The sequence below is a fragment of the Cricetulus griseus genome, chromosome 4 (genome assembly GCF_003668045.3).
Source record: "Cricetulus griseus strain 17A/GY chromosome 4, alternate assembly CriGri-PICRH-1.0, whole genome shotgun sequence".
NCBI classification, from domain to species: Eukaryota; Metazoa; Chordata; class Mammalia; order Rodentia; family Cricetidae; genus Cricetulus; species Cricetulus griseus.
Genome location: NC_048597.1, coordinates 18,250,101 through 18,269,838, shown reverse-complemented (window position 1 = coordinate 18,269,838; position 19,738 = coordinate 18,250,101). Strand labels below are relative to the sequence as shown.

Here is a 19,738-nt window from a genome sequence, read left to right as displayed (position 1 = left end):
CCAACTGTGGAGAAGCAGCATAGCTCAAGTTTATTCTCAGACAGACCCACGCTCTCTGGGTCTCAACACCCTCAGAGATAATCCATTTGTGGAATTGTTGCATTATCCCTAAAATTCTTTGCTTCTAACCATTTCACAACTTTTATATTCTAGCAAGGGTGTTGGATCATTAATGAAGTAAAAATATAATTTATCAACCTAATGTAACAAACAAAAGGAGTCAAGGGAAAAATATCACAAAAGAAGGTTGAAGACACCCAAAAGACAGAAAACATGGGTAAAAGGAAAAAGAGTTATTACAAGGCCTTTTCCAGTTACTATGATTGTACAAAATCTGGTATTTCATGGATCCTTTACCAAGCTTGCTTTCCTTGCCATGGATTAAATTATATCCCGATTTGTATGTGTATTGTGTTATTGTTTTTGCCACCAATACAATGTCTCTGGTCCGCACCCTCACTTCTGTCCCTCGGTTAGCGGGTGCAGTTGAAGACATTTTATTGTCTTCAGATTGCTTTCTCGTTGTTAGGCTTTTCTTACAGTACCGTTTACAGTAGAATACTCCACACATGGTTGTTAATCGTTTGTTTAATTTGGCAACAGGAATAGTAGAATTATGCACCATCTAGGCAGTGATTCTTTCATAATGTTGTTTGCCTTATGTCCATTTATATTCTCTTCAGTAAATAAACCTTAAATCCCCAGAGCCTAGCAGTGACTGGCACACATTCCAGGACATGGAATAGACACGGAATGTCAATACTGATGTATGTAACGATTAGCTAAGGAGACAACCCAGAACTTCTAACAGCCCTCTGCTTATTTGACTTTTTTTTCTTTTTCTTTTTTTCTCTTCCAGCAAGTTCATTGCTTGTGAAATTCCTCGAAAGGCGTGGGTGACATAGGAAGTAGCTGGAGTTCTGGGCCCAGCCGGGTTTGGGGACCTTAGAGGCAGGGAGGGACATTGTTTATTTTGGAAACATTGTGACAGAGGGCGAGCAGGTAAACCAACTCAGCCTTGGGGGTCAGCGCGTTAGAGCTCAGGGAAAGCCAGTCACCTGCTGGATGGATGGGCGGTTCCGGAGGCCGGCCCGTGCGGTGGGCGGGGCCTAGGCGGCAGGCGGGGCCCTCTAGTGGGCGGGGCAGCGTCGGGGCCCCACCCTCAGCCCCCGCAGGTCACAATGTAGGGTTAGGACGGGTGGGGCGGGGCCGCGTGGGGGTGGGGCCGGCGGGCGGGCGGGGCGGTGACGGCGGCAGGGGCGGGCGGGAGGCGGAGTCGCGGCGGCTGGAGGACAGCGCCATTCTGGCCGGCCGCTCCCTCCGTCCGCTCGCCAGCGGCCCGCAGTGGTCCCCGGAGCCCTCAGGCGAAGCCGAGCGCGAACGCGTGACGCGGCCCCGCTTGCTCCCGCTCGCTCGCTCGCTCGCGCTTTCCCTCGCCTGCGCCCATGGGCCGGGCCGCGCGGCGAGCGGCGCTGAGGAGGGGCCGCGGAGGACCTGAGGCGGCCGCGGTGGCGCTCTCCGGCGGCGTCTCGCCGCCGCCGCCACCGCCATCGCCTTCGCGCCCGGCTGGCGGGGACGCCGTCCTCCGGGGCTGTCCGCGCCGCTGCCCCCGGCCCGGCAGAGCACGGCAGGCGGGATCGCCGCGGGGGCCATGACCGTGGAGCAGAATGTGCTGCAGCAGAGCACGGCGCAGAAGGTGAGCCGCCGCTCCTCCTCCTCGACGGGCCGCGTGGCCTCCCCGCCCGGCTCGGCCATCCCGGGGCGTCGTGCTCGGTCCCGGTCCCGGTCCCGGTCCCGCGGGGCTGCGTGCGGAGCGGGGTGTGTAGCGAGAGGCTTCCCGTGCCCACTCCCTTCTGCAGATTGCTCGCCCATAACCGACGGCGGCCGCGTCCCCAGAGTGACCCCCCACATTCCTTCAGTGCGCTGCCAGGCTTTGTAATTAAACTTTTCCCCCCTTCGCTTCCTTTCCCATTCCCCTTTCTTCCTCAAGAATGTCACTTGTCACCCGCTCTGGACAGTTTCTCTTTCGGAAGTGGTGTTATTCCAGGCCTGCTGGTCTCAAGAAAGAAAGAAAAAAGAAAAAATCCCCCACACCGAGTTACCTGCCGGGTCAGGTGCATCGACCCAGGGTGGACTCTATACAAGTAGAAAGGTTTGGTTGGTTATTACTCTTTTGTTTCTTTCTTTTTTCTCCTGAATATTGAAACTCTCTCTCAGGACAGGAGACCTTCATGGCTGTTATTGAAATCTTTTGTCCCCTAAGTTTGACCTTGCTCCCGTGCGTTCACCCTTTTCTCTCGAATCAGCTAGACACTTACTTAGGGGGATCGTCACATCTTGCTTTCAGAATAGCAACTTGCTATTCTAGATTTTGCTTGAAGAATTTTAAATGCTCCATCATAGCCTGCTCCGCGCCCGGAAGAGTAGTTGGTCATGACTTGTTCTGCCTCTCACCGCCCCCCCCCCTTAGTGCTGTGAAGAGAGCAGTTTGAGCACAAGGGAAACATTGGCTTAGTCGTATTCGAATTGTAGGGGCAATTAGGTTTACAGTGAACAGCCAAAGCCGCCTTTGGCTCATCTGTGTGAGTAATGGATGCCACACCCTGCTGTAGTTTTGACTCACCATACTTGCAGCCTACCTGTGCCTGTCTTTAAAGTAAGGCCGGCTGTATTAAAATAGACAAATATGTACAAACAGCCTGCTCTTTTCTTTTGCACGGAGAATAGTTTTAGATTTTATATTACCTGAGATAATAAAGATGTTGGAGAATTTTGGAAAGCAGCGATAGTGCTTTGTTGTTTCAGGCACTTCTGCTAAAGTTGCCTTTGAAGCCTGTTTTAGTTGACGTTACTTGTAAATTGAGATTATTGCAGACTGTAATGTACTTTGTGGCAAGACAAGTCAAGACAATAATGGATGAAAGAGTTTGCCTTCTAATCCTGTATGTCCTATCTTGAACACTATAATTTTTAGATTTTGATCTTGAGTATGTGCTGGAGTTATGACTGGAAGGTCATGTGATCTCAGGAATACTAGGCAATAGACTCAGTATCGTTTTATTTATATTTGTTTTGCATTTGGAATTTCTTTTTAAATTTTAAATTGGGAAATGTTGCTATTCCTAGCTTCTCTTAAACTTTAAAATGACAATGAATTTATTGTTTCTGGCTTTTGTCATTGTTTTGACTAAGCTGCTTCTTTTCACAGAGTCAGGTAACTATCTTGATGGGTCAGAACTCTGTACATAAAACTGTCGAATCAAGAATCAAATTGCTGGAAGTGATCTTGGTTATTCCCAAAGAGAATATTCTCTAGTTCAATATATTCATGTTATAATGCTGTGTTTTTTTTTTTTTTTTGTTTTTTGCAACACATATTAAGTAGGTTAGATTATTTCATTGACATTGGGGACTGTTTTTAGAGCAACATCATATTGTTTTATACATCCATCATATTTACATTTAATGGTGTTGGTGATTGAACCCAGGGTCTCATGTCTGCTAGTCAAGAACTGTACCAACTGTACTATGTCTGTAGATTTCTAAATGTGTTTCTTTCCCTTGTTAATACACCGTTACTTTGTTATCACCACTAGAACTGGTTCAAACAATATGGTTATAAATACTTGAAATAATCTAGTTCAAAGTTGAAGTCTTAAAACTATGCTAGGAACTAGGAAGTATACGTCACTCTAGGAAGTAGGACATGAACTTCAAATGTAAGAAGAAACAAAAGTGAAACCGATTTCACTTAGTAGCTTCATGGACTGTCAAGAAAAGGAAGGATGTTTGGAGCATACTGCCGTGCTGACAGAATTTTAACCCGTTTTCTCTTCTAAAGAGTATGCTGGTCTGTTGACACATTTTAAGGAAGTGGCTATTAGAGTTGTTGCAATTGTTGTCTGTGTTTTTTTCCTCTTTTACTGTAAAGAACTGTTAAGATTTTTTTTTAAAGCTACCACCCACAAAACTTTAAGTGTTTTGTTTACCTACTAAGTAACTCGTGACAATGCAATAGGAAGAGGCAAGGGGCCTTGTCTTCCCTTTTTGTGTTGTCTGCTTAATTGCTGAAGTTTGCCCAAGCTAGGGAGTTTGGAAATGTTTGAAAAGTGCAGTGGGAGTAGATTTTCTGAGATTGATACATTAGAGGTGAGCATTTGGCAGCACATGGAGTCCAGTTGAACCTGCTGTTATTTCTTTTTGGACCTGTCTGGTCAGCCCTTGTGTTGGATAGTAACCTCCGAGGAGGATCTTTAGATGGCAGAAGAAATTAGATACATAAATTCAAGTTCCACACACAGGTTCCTTAGGGGAGGAGGACTGGGAACCTCCTCCCAGTAAAAAAGGTGCTTCCAGGTGAGCAGGATTCCCCTTACTTGAAAGTATCCTGGTGAGTGAGTCGCCTGCACTGTTGCTCAATAGGGCTTGGACTTGTTCCTGCACGCAGTAGGGCTCAGTAAATGTTTGACAAATGGATTTGTAAGTGAATGGTTCTTAGAAGGGAAGCGAGCACAGTGAATACTTAGCCTCCCAAGAAAGAACTGACATGCAGTCACTGAGAAACAATGAAAGCTTGAAAGAGCATCCAGGCTAGGAAAAGAAGCAGTGGAAGAGAAAGACAGGATGTGGGCTAGGTCTAACTCACCCTTCTGTGACCTTGGGCAACCCATTAAATGTCTCTTAAGTCTTCTTGTAAAGCTTTAAGCTGTGTGTGCACATGAGACACTCCTTCAGATCTGAGTGCTCAGTGGAGCCAAGCAAGCATTTATTTATTTTTATTTTAATGTAGCATGAGGATATGTAGAAGCAAAAATATCCTCTTCAGTTTAAATGATCAAAACAATGAACAGATTATTCAAAAAGCGCTATCAGCGTTCACTCTGTGCATTAAAAACAAAAAGCAGTTGTCAGAGAAAATCTTATTAATTTGCTATAAGAAAAATGTTAATTATATAGGCATGCCCACCAGTGAGAAAGCTGGGGCAGAAAGATTCTCAATTTGGGGCCAGCTGGCTATGTAGCAAGTTAACCCATAGCTGTTGAAGCAGAGAGAGAGAGAGAGAGAGAGAGAGAGAGAAAGAGAGAGAGAGAGGAGGGGTTGGAGAGAAAGAAAAGGAAAAGAAAGACGTTTATACATTTTTTTAAAAAGACTATCCTATAAAAAAGGGTGATTGCTGAAACCTAGGAAGCATTTTCTTTGTCATGCTTTAAGTCAAACATTCAGTCTATCCCTTTAATAATTGATTATGCATATACTCCAGCAATCTTCATAATGCATATTTTATTACCAGTGTATAAAAGATTTTCATAGTGGACGTATAGCCACATGTGTGCAGTCTTAGAAGCAGTCTAGGTTACATAGTGAGACCCTGTCTTACACTAACACTATGCAACACAAACAAACACAAATGTTATGCATAATTTAGTTGGTGTAGAAGTTTGGAAAGAACTTGGAGGAAGAATGGTGGGTGTGAGATGAGCTGTGGAGAGATATATTGGGCAAAGATGTCTGTTATACTTTTTGGTCCATCTGTGGACAAGGAAGAAGGCTGATTTGAGCCACCAACCCGCTGCTGCATCTGTTGGATATGTTGCTGTTCAGTGGAAAAGGATTGGGTATTTGAAGGGCATTAAGCACAAGGAAAGAGGTGGTTACAGAACTGAGAACTAAGTTCTCACTGAAGCAGGAGAGGGATGTGTGGAGAAGGACCAGGAAAGACTTGGTGATGCTCTGTTAACATCAATGGGAGCAAATGTACATGGCATGTGTAAAACTTAAGTTTAATTTCATGACACCATACATGAAGAATCAAATGCCTTATGTCCTTAAGGTTCTGTAAAACCAGCTTGGGCTGGAGCCCCGAGCTTTTCTATTCACCTCCAAGGCCCCTGAATTGGGTCTGGAGATCTCAGCAAGAAGTCCCTCAAGCTGTTCCTTGAAGCCTTTAAGAAAATGGGAAAGAGGTTAAAAAGCAGACTAGAATCAGCTTTAAGGATTGTGTATTTGAAAGGGAGCTTCAGCTCCCCACAGTTTGCCTGGAGTCAACAGACACTCTGCAGCAGCATACCTGGTGGCCAGTCTCAGCTTAGGACAGTCTGTGTTGTGAGATGGGGGGACTCTCTGGGGATACCCACAGAAAAGTGCTCTCTGGTCCCTTGGTCTGGTGCTGTGTGATGTGTTTCCAGGGCAGCAGCAACGCTGACTGTGGGATCTTACCATTGGCTTATGTGGGGCTCCCTTGGGTGGTTAGCTTGGGCACACCTCATGATCTGCTGGTTGGAGGGAAGATGATGTTGCCTTGTAGGTGATGTACTGTAGGGGTTGTGCCTTGTACTCCTTCCTTTTCTGGGGGAGCAGGCAGAGATTGTAATCTTACTGTCTGAAGACACGGGGACTGACTGATTAGGGCCTCTCCCACTTCTTTCTCTCCCCTTTCCTTCCTTTCCCTACTTCCTAGGCACTTTCAGTTTGCTTATTTCTTTTACATTTATTTTATTTCAATTTAATTTCAGTCTCCTCTGTATCTCTGTCTCTGTCTCTCTGTGTCTCTGACTCTGTCTCTGACTCTGTCTCTCTCTGTGTTTGGAGTCACTCATGTCATACATGCATGAGGAGGCCAGAGGGCACTTTGGGGAGTGGTTCCCTCTTTTCACCAGGATTCTGGGGACTGAACTTAGGTTGTCAGACTTATAGACAGGCATCTTATCCAATGAGTCATCTTGTTGTCTCCACTTACTATATCCTTACCTGGGATATTTACCTTCTTGATTGTGAGTTTTAGGAATTCTTGTACTTTCCACATTGTCTTATATGTAACTGATGTTTTAATTTTCTTACCAATTTCTTTGAATTAAAAATATTTAAATGTTGATCTTTTTTACTTCATTTTCTTTTGATTAATCCTTTAATTTCATGTACTTTTACTTTTCCCCCAGTTTTCTTCTTTGATGTTTATCTATAATACATTTGAAATTTTTTTATGTCTGTGATCTGAGGTATAATAAGATTCATATATATATATATATATATATATATATATATATATATATATCAAATGTCATAGATTTTGGTTGTGAGCCTAGTATTTAATGGCTGAGCTATCCCAGAGCCAGTTCCAGGACAGATTCCAAAGCAACAGAGAAACCCCATCTTGAACTCCTGCCCCCAACAGAAAAATCATAAATTTTATATATGTTACAAACATTTTTAAGATTCTCTTCATGTGGATATGTAATTGTCCCAACATCTTTGCTTTGAAAAGCAAAGTTAAGTTTTTTTTTGATCTTTGAGTTACGTTAGTAATTACTTTCTGAAAAATTTACCATAGATAAGTGGGTCTGTTTTTTCACCTTCCTCTATTCCATCCTTACTCTATATAATGTCACAGATACCATGTTTTAAGAACATCTTTAAAATAGGTTGGGGCAGTTCTTCTGCAGTCTTTGTTTACAGAATGTTTTGGCTGTTCTCTGTGTTTTTGCATCTCCATATAAAATTCTAGTGTTCTTTGTACAGTTAGACTAAAAGCAGGGTAGGAGTTTTGAGTAGGCTTGTGTTGATTATAGATATCAATTCTCATTGCATAGACTCAAGGACTCTTAATCTAATGCCATACTACTTTTTCCCATTAATTTAGATGTTCATTTCTCCTCCTCTTCTTCTTCTTCTTCTTCTTCTTCTTCTTCTTCTTCTTCTTCTTCTTCTTCTTCTTCTTCTTCTTCTTCTTTTCGAGACAGGCTTTCTCTCTGTAGCTTTGGAACCTATCCTGGCACACTCTCTGGAGACCAGGCTGCCCTTGAACTCACAGAGATCTGCCTGCCTCTGCCTCCCGAGTGCTGGGATCAAAGGTGTGTGCCACCAACACCTGGCTTAGATGTTCATTTCTTAATGGCATATCATGTATAGGTCTTGCTGTGTCATTGAGTTAATTTTTTGATATATTCTAGATGACACTATTAATTTAGGTTTGTATTTTAGTTGTTCTTTGGCAGATAGATGACGATTGATTTTTGCACAACCTTTGTCCAGTGACCTTGCTAAATGATCGAAATAGTTTCACTAATTCTAATAGGCTCTTTACTTTGTAACTTTCCTGTATATCCTTTTTTTTTTTTTTTTTTTTTTTTTTTTTTGTGTGTGTGTGTGTGTGTGTGTGTGTGTACTGATATTTTTCTTGCTGTTTTATTGCACTATCTGGATTCATTGACTTGGCATTTTTGTATTGTTCCTCATTATCTGTGAGAAATGTTTTGTCCTGTACTAAGTGTGATCTTTGCCACAGTTCTTTTGAAAGGTATATTTTTAAGATTGAGAATATTTTCTTCAATGTTCGTGAATATTTTGTTAAAATTCTGTTTGTGGTCAACCTTTTGTGTTTCTGGGCATTTCACAGCTTAACCATTAATGAACTATTTGCTTATCTATTTGAGTTCTTATGGAGCTTTCTGATTCTGTTTTGTGAAATTCCTGTTTTTTATTTTTTGCAATTTCATTTTGTTTTGGAGAAGTTCCTTGAAGTCCAGTGTCTACTTGTGCTAGTTTTCTGTTTTTATGAAAACAATAATGCCAAGCAAATTAAAAGCAGGAAAGGTGGGGGCTGGAGAGATGACTGTGGTTAAGAGCTCTGCCTGTTTTTCCAGAGGTCCTGAGTTTAATTCTCAGCAACCACATGATATGACTCCCAACCATCTGTGATGAGATCTCATGCCCTCTTCTGCTTCTGTGTACAGGGATACATGCAGGCATAATAATACTGCATACATAATAAATCTTAAAAAAAAAAAAAGCAGGAAAGGTTAGCACTGTCCCCTGCAGTCCATGGTTGGTGGCCTTTCCAGTTTGTGTACATTATGATGGAGTAATGGAGTGCCTCTCAGAGGCCGCTATACTGATTATGGTGGTCAGGAAGTAAAGAAAAAGAGCGGAAGTAGTATGGTCCTTTCCTGCACATCTCCTCCCATGCCTGTCTCTGCTTGGACCTGCCTTCCTCCTCCTCCTCCCCCACCTCCCCCCTCCTCCTTTTTCCCTCCTCCTCCCCTCCCCCCTTTCTTCTATTTTGAGACAGGAGCTCTCTACATAGTGATAGAGCTCCTGGAACTCACTCTGTAGAGCAGGCTGGCCTGGAACTCGAAAGATCTGCTTGCCATTGCCTCCAAGTGCTAGGATTGTAGTATCTTGTGTCCGGAGACAACAACAGCCAGGTCCTGTCCAGCTTATTCATCCAGTCTGTGCTTGGAGGGAGGTGTTCGAAGCAAGAAATGGCAGGTAGAAAAATTTTTGATACAAAAGAGAAGACAGAGACACAGGATAGAGTGGGAGGGCACTCCAGTGAATACTGAACCTCCATGTTTATTCTGCACTGTCTTTTTATACCCTCACCAAAAGAGGGGGAGAAGATAAAATACTTCCTTACCAAGACAAAGAACAAGCAAACATACTTACCTTCTCAATACACAAACATCAAGTAAGTATACTCTACAGCAAATATTCCGTTGTCAAGGCAAGATATACAATAGGTAGATTTATCTTTTAGAAAACATAACAACATATTGTTAGAGTGAAAAAATTAAGGAAACATTTTCTAGTTAAGGTCCAACCAGGACATAGAGAAAAGAAAAATTTGAGCCATGAAGGTTTAATATAAGGAAGTACTGACCAAGAACAGAGTGGTGGCCGCTAAAAGGAAAAGGATTTTGAAGAGTTAGTAAAGCAGGGGACAGGCCTCATGATGTGATCCTATAATACCAGCTAGTCAGGAAGTGAGGGTAGGGAGCTGAAGCTGAAGGCCTGCCTGGGCTGTAGAGGGAGTTGAAGAGCAGCTTGGACACGTGTGTGAGACCCTGCCTCAAACACTGAAAAAGAGGTGCTACAACGATGACTCACTGGTTCAGAGTACTGGCTGCTCTTCCAGAGAACCTGGCTGGCTTCAATTCATAGCATCCCCATGGCATCTCCTACCGTCAGTCCCAGAGGATCCAGCTCCATTTTCTAGCCTCTGAAGGTACCAAGTACACATGTGCCACACACAGACATACATGCAGGCAAAACGAGCATGCACATAAAATAAGTAAAAAATTTAAAATATTAAAAAAGAAACGAAGATGTAATTTAGTGCTAGAAAACTTGACTGTCATGTGTAAGGCCCTGGGTTCAATTCCCAGTATGACCTCCCCCCCCCCAAAAAAAAAAACAACAAACCAACAACACCAAAAAAGGAGGGGTTTGGAAGAGTGGAAGAGTGGCCCTTCTTAGAACTTCAAGCCTTTCTGATTTCCTTTCTCCAGGAGAGGTTGTAATACAGCTCTCTGGGTAGGGGAGAAATAGGCTGAATTCTGCATGTTGAGACATTCTCAGAAGCAGCAGATGGACTTTATAGTCCAAAGGGCAGTGGTTCTCAACCTGTAGGTCATGACCCCTTTGGGGTCACATCAGATATTCTGCATATCATATATTTACATTATGATTCATGACAGTAGCAAAATTACAGGTATGAAGTAACAGTGAAAATTTTATTGTGGGTGGGTCACCACAACACGAGGTACTGAGCTCAAAGGTTGCAGCATTAAGAAGACTGAGAACCACTACTATAGGGTATCTATTTTGTCATCAGTAGGACAGAAAAACTGGATTCAGTTTAAGAAATCATTTGTTGTTGTTGTCTTTTTTTTTTTTTGACATTTCAACTGTTAGGAATGATGAGACACTTTAGTATGAAAGTACTTCTTTGAACATTGAGTTGGTTAATTTTGATTTCAACTCAATATAATCTATGATGAGCTAGGAAGAGAGTCTCAATGAGGAAATTGTCCAGATAAGGTTGACCAGTGGGCATGTCTATGTGGGATTGTCTTGATTACTTTGAGATGGGAAAGAGCCATCCATTATGGGTGACAGCATTCCCTGTGTTTGGGTCTTGGAGTGCATGTGAGTGGAGAAAGTCAGCCAAGTGCACGCATGCTTGCATCCATTCCCTGTTTACTTTTGACCCTGAGCCAAGTGCATGCATGCTTGCATCCATTCCCTGTCTGCTTTTGATCGTGGATGTGACCACCTACTGGCTTCAAATGCCCGTTGCTTTGACTTGCCCGTTCTGATGGACTGTACCTGGAATTGTGAGCTAAAACAAACCCTTTTTCCTTGAAGTTGCTCTTGACAGGATGCTTTCTAATAGCAACAGGAAATAAAACTAGAACAAGAATGTTTAACAACTAACTAATGCATTATTCTTTCTGTGTGCACATGTGTGTGAGGTCCGGACAGGATTACTGTTGTTATCTTCCTCAGCTTCTACTTAATTTTCTGAGCAGGTCTCTTCCCAGAACCTGGAGTTCAAGGATTGATTGCTCTAGGCTCTCTCGATGTCCATGCCATGAATTCCCCTGGCTCCGCCTCCCCAGTACTGGGGTACAGGCAAGGCCACTGCATCAGTCCTTTTGGGTGGGTACTGAACATTCACACTTAGGCCCTCATGCTTAGTCAGCATGCCTTAGGCACTGAGCCATCTCCCTAGTGCCTAAAACCATGTTTATTTCATTAGTGTAAGTGACTTTAATTCTGCACTGCAAATGAATTATGAAAATGTAACTCAGGAATTAGAGATATATCACATGCTAATTGGATAAAAGAACTATATCAGCATTAAGAACAAGCTAAATGATTATTTTACTTAAACCACAGATATGGAAGTTAAAATATATGACTTGATTATCAAAATTTTTTTTACCTATATGTTTTCTAGAATGTAAGTACTTTAATTTAAACTCAGACTGTGTTCTACAAGATTGTTGCCAGTTTGATTTTTGGAACTGAATATGTATGGTGTTCCCATAGAAACCATGTTTGTTCCTGTAGGGTTCTTTTCTGCCCCCCCCAATGTGTTTATTTTTGTAGGCACTTAGGTTATAGTGCTATTTAATAACATTTAGTAGGAGAATTGCATTGACAGTTTTTACTCATGATTATTTTATGTGCCATTCACTAGGGGTGGAGAATTCATGAAATGGTGTAGGCGTATTGCAGATAGGACCTAAGGACAGGGTGACAGGTGCTGATAAGAATTCTTGGGTGAAAACGATGTAAACTTGTATTTATCTCGGAGTAGCTGGATTCATTACTCTTTGCTGGCAATTTCCTATAGATCAATTTAACGTCTTTTCTTCATTTTTATGTTTATTTTTCTGAGTTGCACAACTGCTTGCTTATGGCTTTTTAAAAATGCTCTTTTTTTAAAAGTACAAGTTAAATGTGAACTGCTGGCTTTGCCAAGGTTAGGTAGATATGGAAAAGAACAACACAGCATACTGTCAGATTTCTAGGTAGAGGCACGGCTTGTTTAACTTTTCCCGAAATGCCACAAAGACCAAACCAGAGAAAAGCCTCTCCTGGTGGCTGCAATAACTACAGCCTGCCTGAGCCATTCCTGAGGATTCCTTTACAGTATTTATTAAAGTGAGTATGATGGTGGCCAGCCCCCAAGAATCGAAGACAAACCCAGTTAAGCTAATAAATCACCCAAGTCTTGCTTTATTTGCAAATGATTGGAGAAAACCCAACCTGCAAATGGCCATATTAAAGACAGCCTCATTGAAAGCTCTCCCCAAAGCATGCCATAAACTTACATAACCAGGGGCTTTTCAACAGGGTAGACCATGTAAGTATGTAACTGAACCAACATTTGCTTGTTTTACCTCTGTGGTCTCCACCACTTCTGCTTTGGAATGAGCTAATTTATGAGTTATTTTTGATTAAATAAATGCTTTGAAAAGTTTTATTTCCCCCAGTTTAAGCTTTTGGCACTTTTGTGTAAGACTGATAGTAGCTAAGTCCAAAAGTGAAATGTATGAAATTCTAGAGAGAGAAGAGGATGATGGAGAAAATCTTCTTACCAAGTAAACCTTGGTTTCTGTGTTCTAGAATCTAAGAGCTGGATAGAAAATTGGCTTAGTTAGAAAATTAGCCCTCTTTCCTGTAGGGGAATGCAAGCCCTGTGTACTTGTGGTCTGTCATCTTTGCCAACCCTGCTATATTAATTTTAATTAATATTCTTATTTAATTTGAATATATTCTAATTAAGTAAATAAAATGAATTTAATTAAATTTAATATGCACTATCTTAATATTAATGTTGATTGAGCCCCTGTGTGCCAAACACTGAAGTAGGCACAAGGAGTACAGTAATGATAAAAATAATTCTTCTCTTAGTTGGTGATTAGCTTCTCTCCATTATATTAGAATTTATGTAAATCTGAAGAAAAATCATATCTATTGTAGGTGACCAATGCACACAAATCTTTGCATTAGAAGTAAGAATGACATTCTGTAGACTCCCAGTGATGCAGGAAAGGGAAAACAAAGTACAACACAAGGCTAGAACCACAGGTAGAGACCCCAAAACTCAGTCTTTACCTAAGGGTTAGCATTTGAAAGGGGCTCTGACAACTGTGGAAAGGCTCACACACAAAAAGAAGCTATGGGTTATCTTATTTGAAGGCAAATAAAGGTCAAAATGACATACTATAAGAAAGCCTCAGGAAATGAAGATTGCCCTTTTCTTTTTTGGTCTGTGGCCAATGAGAGGAAGGTTTGATGTTCAGAAAATGGTATGCCAAAGACCGTGCTTCAGTAGAAACTAGGTTCCTCTGGCTTAGCCTTCTTTTGGCTTTCTCAAACTTCCCCAGAATCCATGCGCTTTTAGCACACCCCCTCATCTTCTGCCCATACCCCTCTTTCTCCTTCCCATACCCCTCTTTCTCCCCCCTCTCTCTCTCCCTCATTTTTTCTTTTGGTTTTCTGGGACTAAACTCGAGTCTTTATTGGCCATGGCTAATTGAGGATGAAGTGGGAGGGGCGTGGCACCGATACCAGGCTGGCATTGCTTCACAGCTGATGGAGAACTTACCTCATCTCTGGCTTGGTTTCCACCTGGCTGTAGGGCTTGCTTTTGTAGGCTCACCATGCTGCCTACCATCTCTGGCAGGTGATTGTGGGTCTTCACCACCTCATGTTTCTCTATAGATGACTCCTCCTTCTTGGCCTTTCTCAGGCCCTTGAGTAGTGAGTGCCACTTCCACCACAGGCCACAGTTCAGATGCTACCTCTGTTGTACAGCTGCACCAGCTGCTCATAGGACATGTCCAGCAGCTGGTCTAGGTCCATGCTGTGGTAGGTGATCTTGGGAAAGGTCTGCTTCTGTATCTGTTCTGCTTCAGCCATCTTGCGGTTTGGAAAAGGAAGCCTTCCTACCCTTCTTTCTTTCAGTTAGGTTCTCTTTAATCCTGTGTAGCCCTTGATGGTCTTCCACTTGAAATTCTCCTACTTTAGCCTCCAGAGTGCTAGGATCACAGACCTGTTCCACAATTCCTGACCATCTTCAGTCCCTGACTGACTGAATCTTCATTAACCAGAAAAGAATGATGTCCTGTTGTGTAAGTCTGAAATCTGTAATCTCACCTGGGAAGACTTTCGTCATATGGTACCTTTTGCCGCCTCACAGAGAATCATGTACAATCCATTATTTTATTTAAGCCACCGTTGACAGCTTTAAGTGATGGTTGGAAGGTTCTGTGGAAATCTCCTTTGCCCTTACAGAAGCCATGTTATGCATTTGAAATTCTTTCAGTGAATTATTGGTGAGTTATTGTAAGAAGCTGAGACAGCAGTTTGCCTTTAGCAGGCAGATGCAGGAAGGAGGAAAGACACACATGGCTCCTCGCCCCGAAGTGGTAGTGAGAATAAGTAATCCTTATGGTGATAGGTAACTTAGAGAGGCCTGCCTACCATTTAAGGCCTAGCTCATAAAGGCCAAGGCTTGATTGAGTCTTTTCTCTATTGCTAGAAAATCTGAAGACTTTTTTTTTTTTCCTAGTGGTCATTTCAAAATGTATTGTCTTCATCCACCTTTGAAGAGACCGAGACCTTGAGTTCCTTTGCTTTGTACTCAACAGAATTCATTTAATTTTGGGAACTGAGTAAAAGGACCAGTGAATGACTTAAGTCATACAACTGTTAGTTCATTTCTTTGTTTTTTTCTTCCATTATCTGAGTATTTCGTGTCAGCATAACTGAAGTTTTGGGCAGTTTTCATTTTTTCACATTATTGTTAATGAAGTGAGAAACTCTGTAAAAACCGACAGGAGCTATGGCATTTCAATTGCTGTTTTTACCTCTGTCTGCATGTGCTAAGCTCTGGAAGAGATTTCAGGGAGCTTCAAGGAGAATAACTTCTGGGGGAGTGGTGCACACAGTAAGACCCTGAACTTTATTTATTTATTTATTTATTTATTTATTTATTTATTTATTTATTAAAACTATGCAGCATTTAGAAAACAGCATTTTGTATAGCATAGGCACAAGAAACAATTTACCCCCCTCCACTTTTTAATTCTCAAGAATTACACTGATGTTAAATATAGTGTCTTTAAATTACTAGTGAGCCCACTGGGGCCCTTCTCTGCCTGAATAGAAATGAACAGTGCAGAGAGACTTTCTAGTGTTAGCTGTCCCCGGCCATTGAGTCCCCAAGGCCTGGGGCCTGGACTGGTAGACTATATACCCAGAGGATTAGGGTATATTGAACTAGGCTTTAGAGATTTTTTATTTTAAACATGCAGGTTGGAGGCTTGCAGTTGTGGTTTAGCCACCAGTGGCTCCAAAATTTAGCAGCTGCTGTATTTCTTCGTTTTCAGTAGCAGTGAGTGAAAAAACCAGACACCAGAAGGCAGTGCTTGCTAGTGTGATAACTCCTGGGTGGGCTGTGTGTGGTGGGACCTCAGTTCCCAAAGAGGCTAGTGTTACAGCACTGAGACCTATCGAGTTGGGACATTTGGATCTTGATTGCAGGTAGTGTTACAGCTCTCAGGCTTAGGGTGTTGGGATTCTTGGCTCCCAGGGCTCGCATCTCCTTGGAATCCCTCCAGTGAGTAGAGTCTGCACTGCAGTTTGGCTTTAGCTCTTTTGCTCACTTAGTTTCTGTCCCTGCCTGCTATCTGGATCTCTGCAGCCGACCTTCTGTTACTGCTGCCACCTTGTGTTAGCCGTTCTGTGTACTTTACTAAGAAAACGATAAAAACTGCTTAGACACTCCTGCCTGGAGAGAAGCCTTGGGAAGTAGTCTCTAGGCACACCTGCTGGTAGCAAGAGTCCCAGAAGGACTCATTCAAAAAAAAAAAAAATGAACCAAATTCCCTAGTTATTATCTGCAGGTGTAGCAAGATGTTTGCACCACTCACGATGCTGTCCTTCAAGTGAAAGTTGATGCTTGTGTTAATCAAGCCTTCTGCTTGCAGTCCCTTTGTGGTTTGGATGCAAATGGCTTCAGGGTACGCCAGAGTCAGCTGAGAGTACTGCTTCATGGCTAGTACAGACTGAGGTGCTCATAACTGGAGCAGGTCTTCAACTGTGGCTATACTGTCATCTGCAGCTGTTGAAGTGTTCTCAGAGTAATTGTAAAATGTTCAGAGAAGCTGAGCTGGTATGTCTGAGCTCATCTGTCTGGTTGCCAGAAACCAGGTTTCTTGGATGATGGTTCTTGAGGATGATAACCATAACTATTGATAGTTTTATTTATTTAAAAAGTGTTAACTGGGTATTTTTGATGTCGATATTACTAAGCAAACCTCAACACAGAACTGGCAATCCTAAAAGAATGCACCAATATTTAGTAGGATGTAAGAGTGTCTGTTGCTATTTCAACTCCGGCCCCATTATTCCAGAGGTAGGTTCAAGTGCTCTCTCCATTTTTTACAGAAACATTAAAAAAGGCCCAGCGTCACATAGTCAACTGGAGAGCTAAAGGAGATATTGAAATTGCCATTGCTTCCTTATCCTTCAAGTGCTGCGTTTTGCCGTAGAAGAGAAGGGTGCCATTGTGCAGTGAAAATAGCAAGGGAGAGGATGAAGGCCTGTGTGCATTTTGACATCTGTGCTTATTGATTTTTGTGGCATTCACAAGCTACCGAATCTGTTGAATTCTGTCTTCCCTTTTGGTCCAGTAGTGGGAACAAGTAGAACCTGCCATCTGCTCTATAGTTCCTAAGAATCCATACAAAGGAGGCCTTTGGAACTCAATAATGGGCTCCCAATATAGGACATTGGAGTGAGTCCATTCACTTTGCATCTGAACTCCTAGAGGAGTGATCCTTATGCAGTATGCTTGTAGTGAGGATGAGAGCGTATCAAACTACAAGTTTAGTAGGTGGGAAGTGTCTTAGTTTCTTGTCTTGTTGCTTCAACAAGACACCCCACAAAATACAAGGAAGGACACATTTGTTTTGGCTCACAGTTCATCATGGCAGAGGAGGTTGTTAACAGGAACAAGAGTTAATTTGTCTTATCGTGTCTGTCCACAGTCAGGATGCAGAGAAAATATGATGTCCCGGCTTCCTCTCTCTCTCTTAATTTAGTCTAGGACACTAGCCCATGAAGTGGCGCTGCCCATTTAGTTAACTTAATCTGGAAACTCTTTCACTGGCATCCCAGATTTTGTTTCCATGGTGATTCTCAATCCAGTCAGGCTGACAGAAGAGATTAATCTGTCACAGGAAGGTGCAAACCTTACCAGACAAACTGGGGTCATAATCACACCAGAAACCTTAGCAATACAGACACAGCTGCAGGAGATGAGCACAGCTAATGACAAAGGGGACAACTTGGCCTGTCAGGTGGCTTCTTGGAATTTTCTCCCTTGCTTCTCCACATCTCTTGTAAAGTTAGCTAAGAAAATGTGCCTGTCTTTTCTCACTTACTTCCCCTTTCCCAATTTCCCACCAAATTATTTCCTCTTCTGTTCAATTTCAGTCAAAATTTGTGAAAACAGAAATCATTGTCAAATAGGGCTTTTTTTTAGTAATATATTTTAGTAATGAGACTGACTTCTCATAAAAATAAAACACTGAGCATGTGTGGTGAAATTTCAAAGACTCTGCTTCTCTGCATACATTTCTCCACATTTCTTGTTGAACTTGGTATCAGTTAGCTATTGCCATAAAAATGACCTTAGTATTCAGTTGCATACCAAGACACTGTTGTCATGTCCACTGATTTACTGGTGAGCTAGCTGAGTGGCTATTCTCCATGTCTGCCCCAGTTTTTGGGGGAGGGGGGTTGGGATTAAGTGGGTTGCCCAAGTCCTCTATTAAGGATTCTGTGGGATGCAAGAGGCAATTCACACCAATTCTCCTTGCACACAGTTCTCTGTTGTGCCATTGATGAGTACCCATCTTCCATGCCACAGGGGAATAGTCTTTAGAGGAAGGGGATAAAGAATAGCATTAATTTGCTTATTATTTGGTATATTACCATTCTAGCATAGTTGTATTTTATAGCCATGCATTCATATTAAAATAAAAGGTTGCTTCTTTATTCATACTGCATCTAGGTTTATTTGCATAAAATCATTTGAGGCACATTTTGTGAATGAACCAGCCTGCCTCCATTTTAGGCTTAGTATTAAAATTTAGGCTAGTATTTCTTATTGTAAAGACACACTAGGTTCATTCCTGCTTATGATAAAACCTCTGTTTTTTAAGGATTGGGCTATATTCTACCTGTAATCCTAATTACAAATGGTTCTGTACGGCCTGCTCCAGGAATGGCAATAGTGTCTTCATGACTATTATATGACCCCTATGATTACCTTATTATGACTACCTACTGTGATCCCCTTGTTTTGATCACCTGCTATGTTCTGCTCCTGTAACCCTACCTATTTTCCCCCATTTGGAAGTCCTCTATAAAAACCTTCTCTTCCTCTCAAACCCCGCCTTAGGGGGAGGCAGCCCATGTAAATGAATAAAAAAGTTTGCTTTAATTAATTTGGCCATTATTGTTTTTACTTTGGCAAAGTGGCTGTGCTTTAATCCACTGCTATTTCAGCCAGCAATTGTGAGTCCACAGTTACAGGCCTGTTTCTCTGGCTGCAGCCTGGCCGCTCAGATGCAGCCTGGTGGGAATTCTGTTTCCACAGACACTGGCACTGTCACTGCTGTTAAAGTTGCTTTCACTAACTCTCTAAATGATCTATTTATAAGATTCAAAGGCTGAGTTGAAAACCAGCTACATCACAGAGTTTGAGTAGCACCTAGCTAAACTCTTCTTCTTGATGGTGTCTCCCAAAGACAGTGCACTGCTCAGCTAAGCATAAAACGGTGCCACTCCAAACTGCTCCCTACTCCTCTCCTGTGTCTCTCTGTCTCTACCAGATCCCCTCTGATGCTCTATGATTACTTTTTGTTAACTAACTTGCTAACTCACTCTCCTGACCCAGGGTTAATTTTAATTAATGCAAATGCAAACTCAGGGTTTACAGTGTGATCAAATAACCCCCAACAGGCCCCAATGGCGATTTGGGTCAGTGGTCTTTTGCCCCCATCTTTGGAATTAACAGTTGTTTCTCAAATAAGTTTCTAGAAGGATCTTGGTCTTTATATTGTTATATACATCTTACCTTATCTTATTAACATTAGTGTTTGACAACTGCTTTCTTGGTTCAAGGACATTTGGATTCTTAACCTTGTTCCAGGATCATGAAGAATAACCATGAACATTTCCATAAATAACTAACTTCCCTGGGATATTCAATAATTTTTTTGAGATGCATGATTGAATAATTTACCAATGAGAAAATACTAATTATGTAAAGAAAGGGCTGAGGTTACAGGAGCAGTACATTGCAAATAGGCCTGTGCTATTTTCTTAGCATGTTTTGTTCACTAAGCTGAGCAGTACATTAGAGGAAAGAAA

The 19,738-nt window shown here is 42.0% G+C and overlaps 1 protein-coding gene across 1 annotated transcript in view; it reads left to right on the top strand.

Moving 5' to 3' along the window:
* The first annotated feature begins 1,537 nt into the window (after nucleotides 1-1,537).
* Usp25 (ubiquitin specific peptidase 25) overlaps nucleotides 1,538-19,738 on the top strand; it is a 95,535-nt gene continuing 77,334 nt past the window's right edge. Inside the window, exon 1 of the mRNA XM_035444374.1 lies at nucleotides 1,538-1,696. Coding sequence (XP_035300265.1) covers nucleotides 1,652-1,696 — 45 coding nt within the window. The 5' untranslated portion in view covers nucleotides 1,538-1,651. The remainder of the gene's footprint in view (nucleotides 1,697-19,738) is intronic.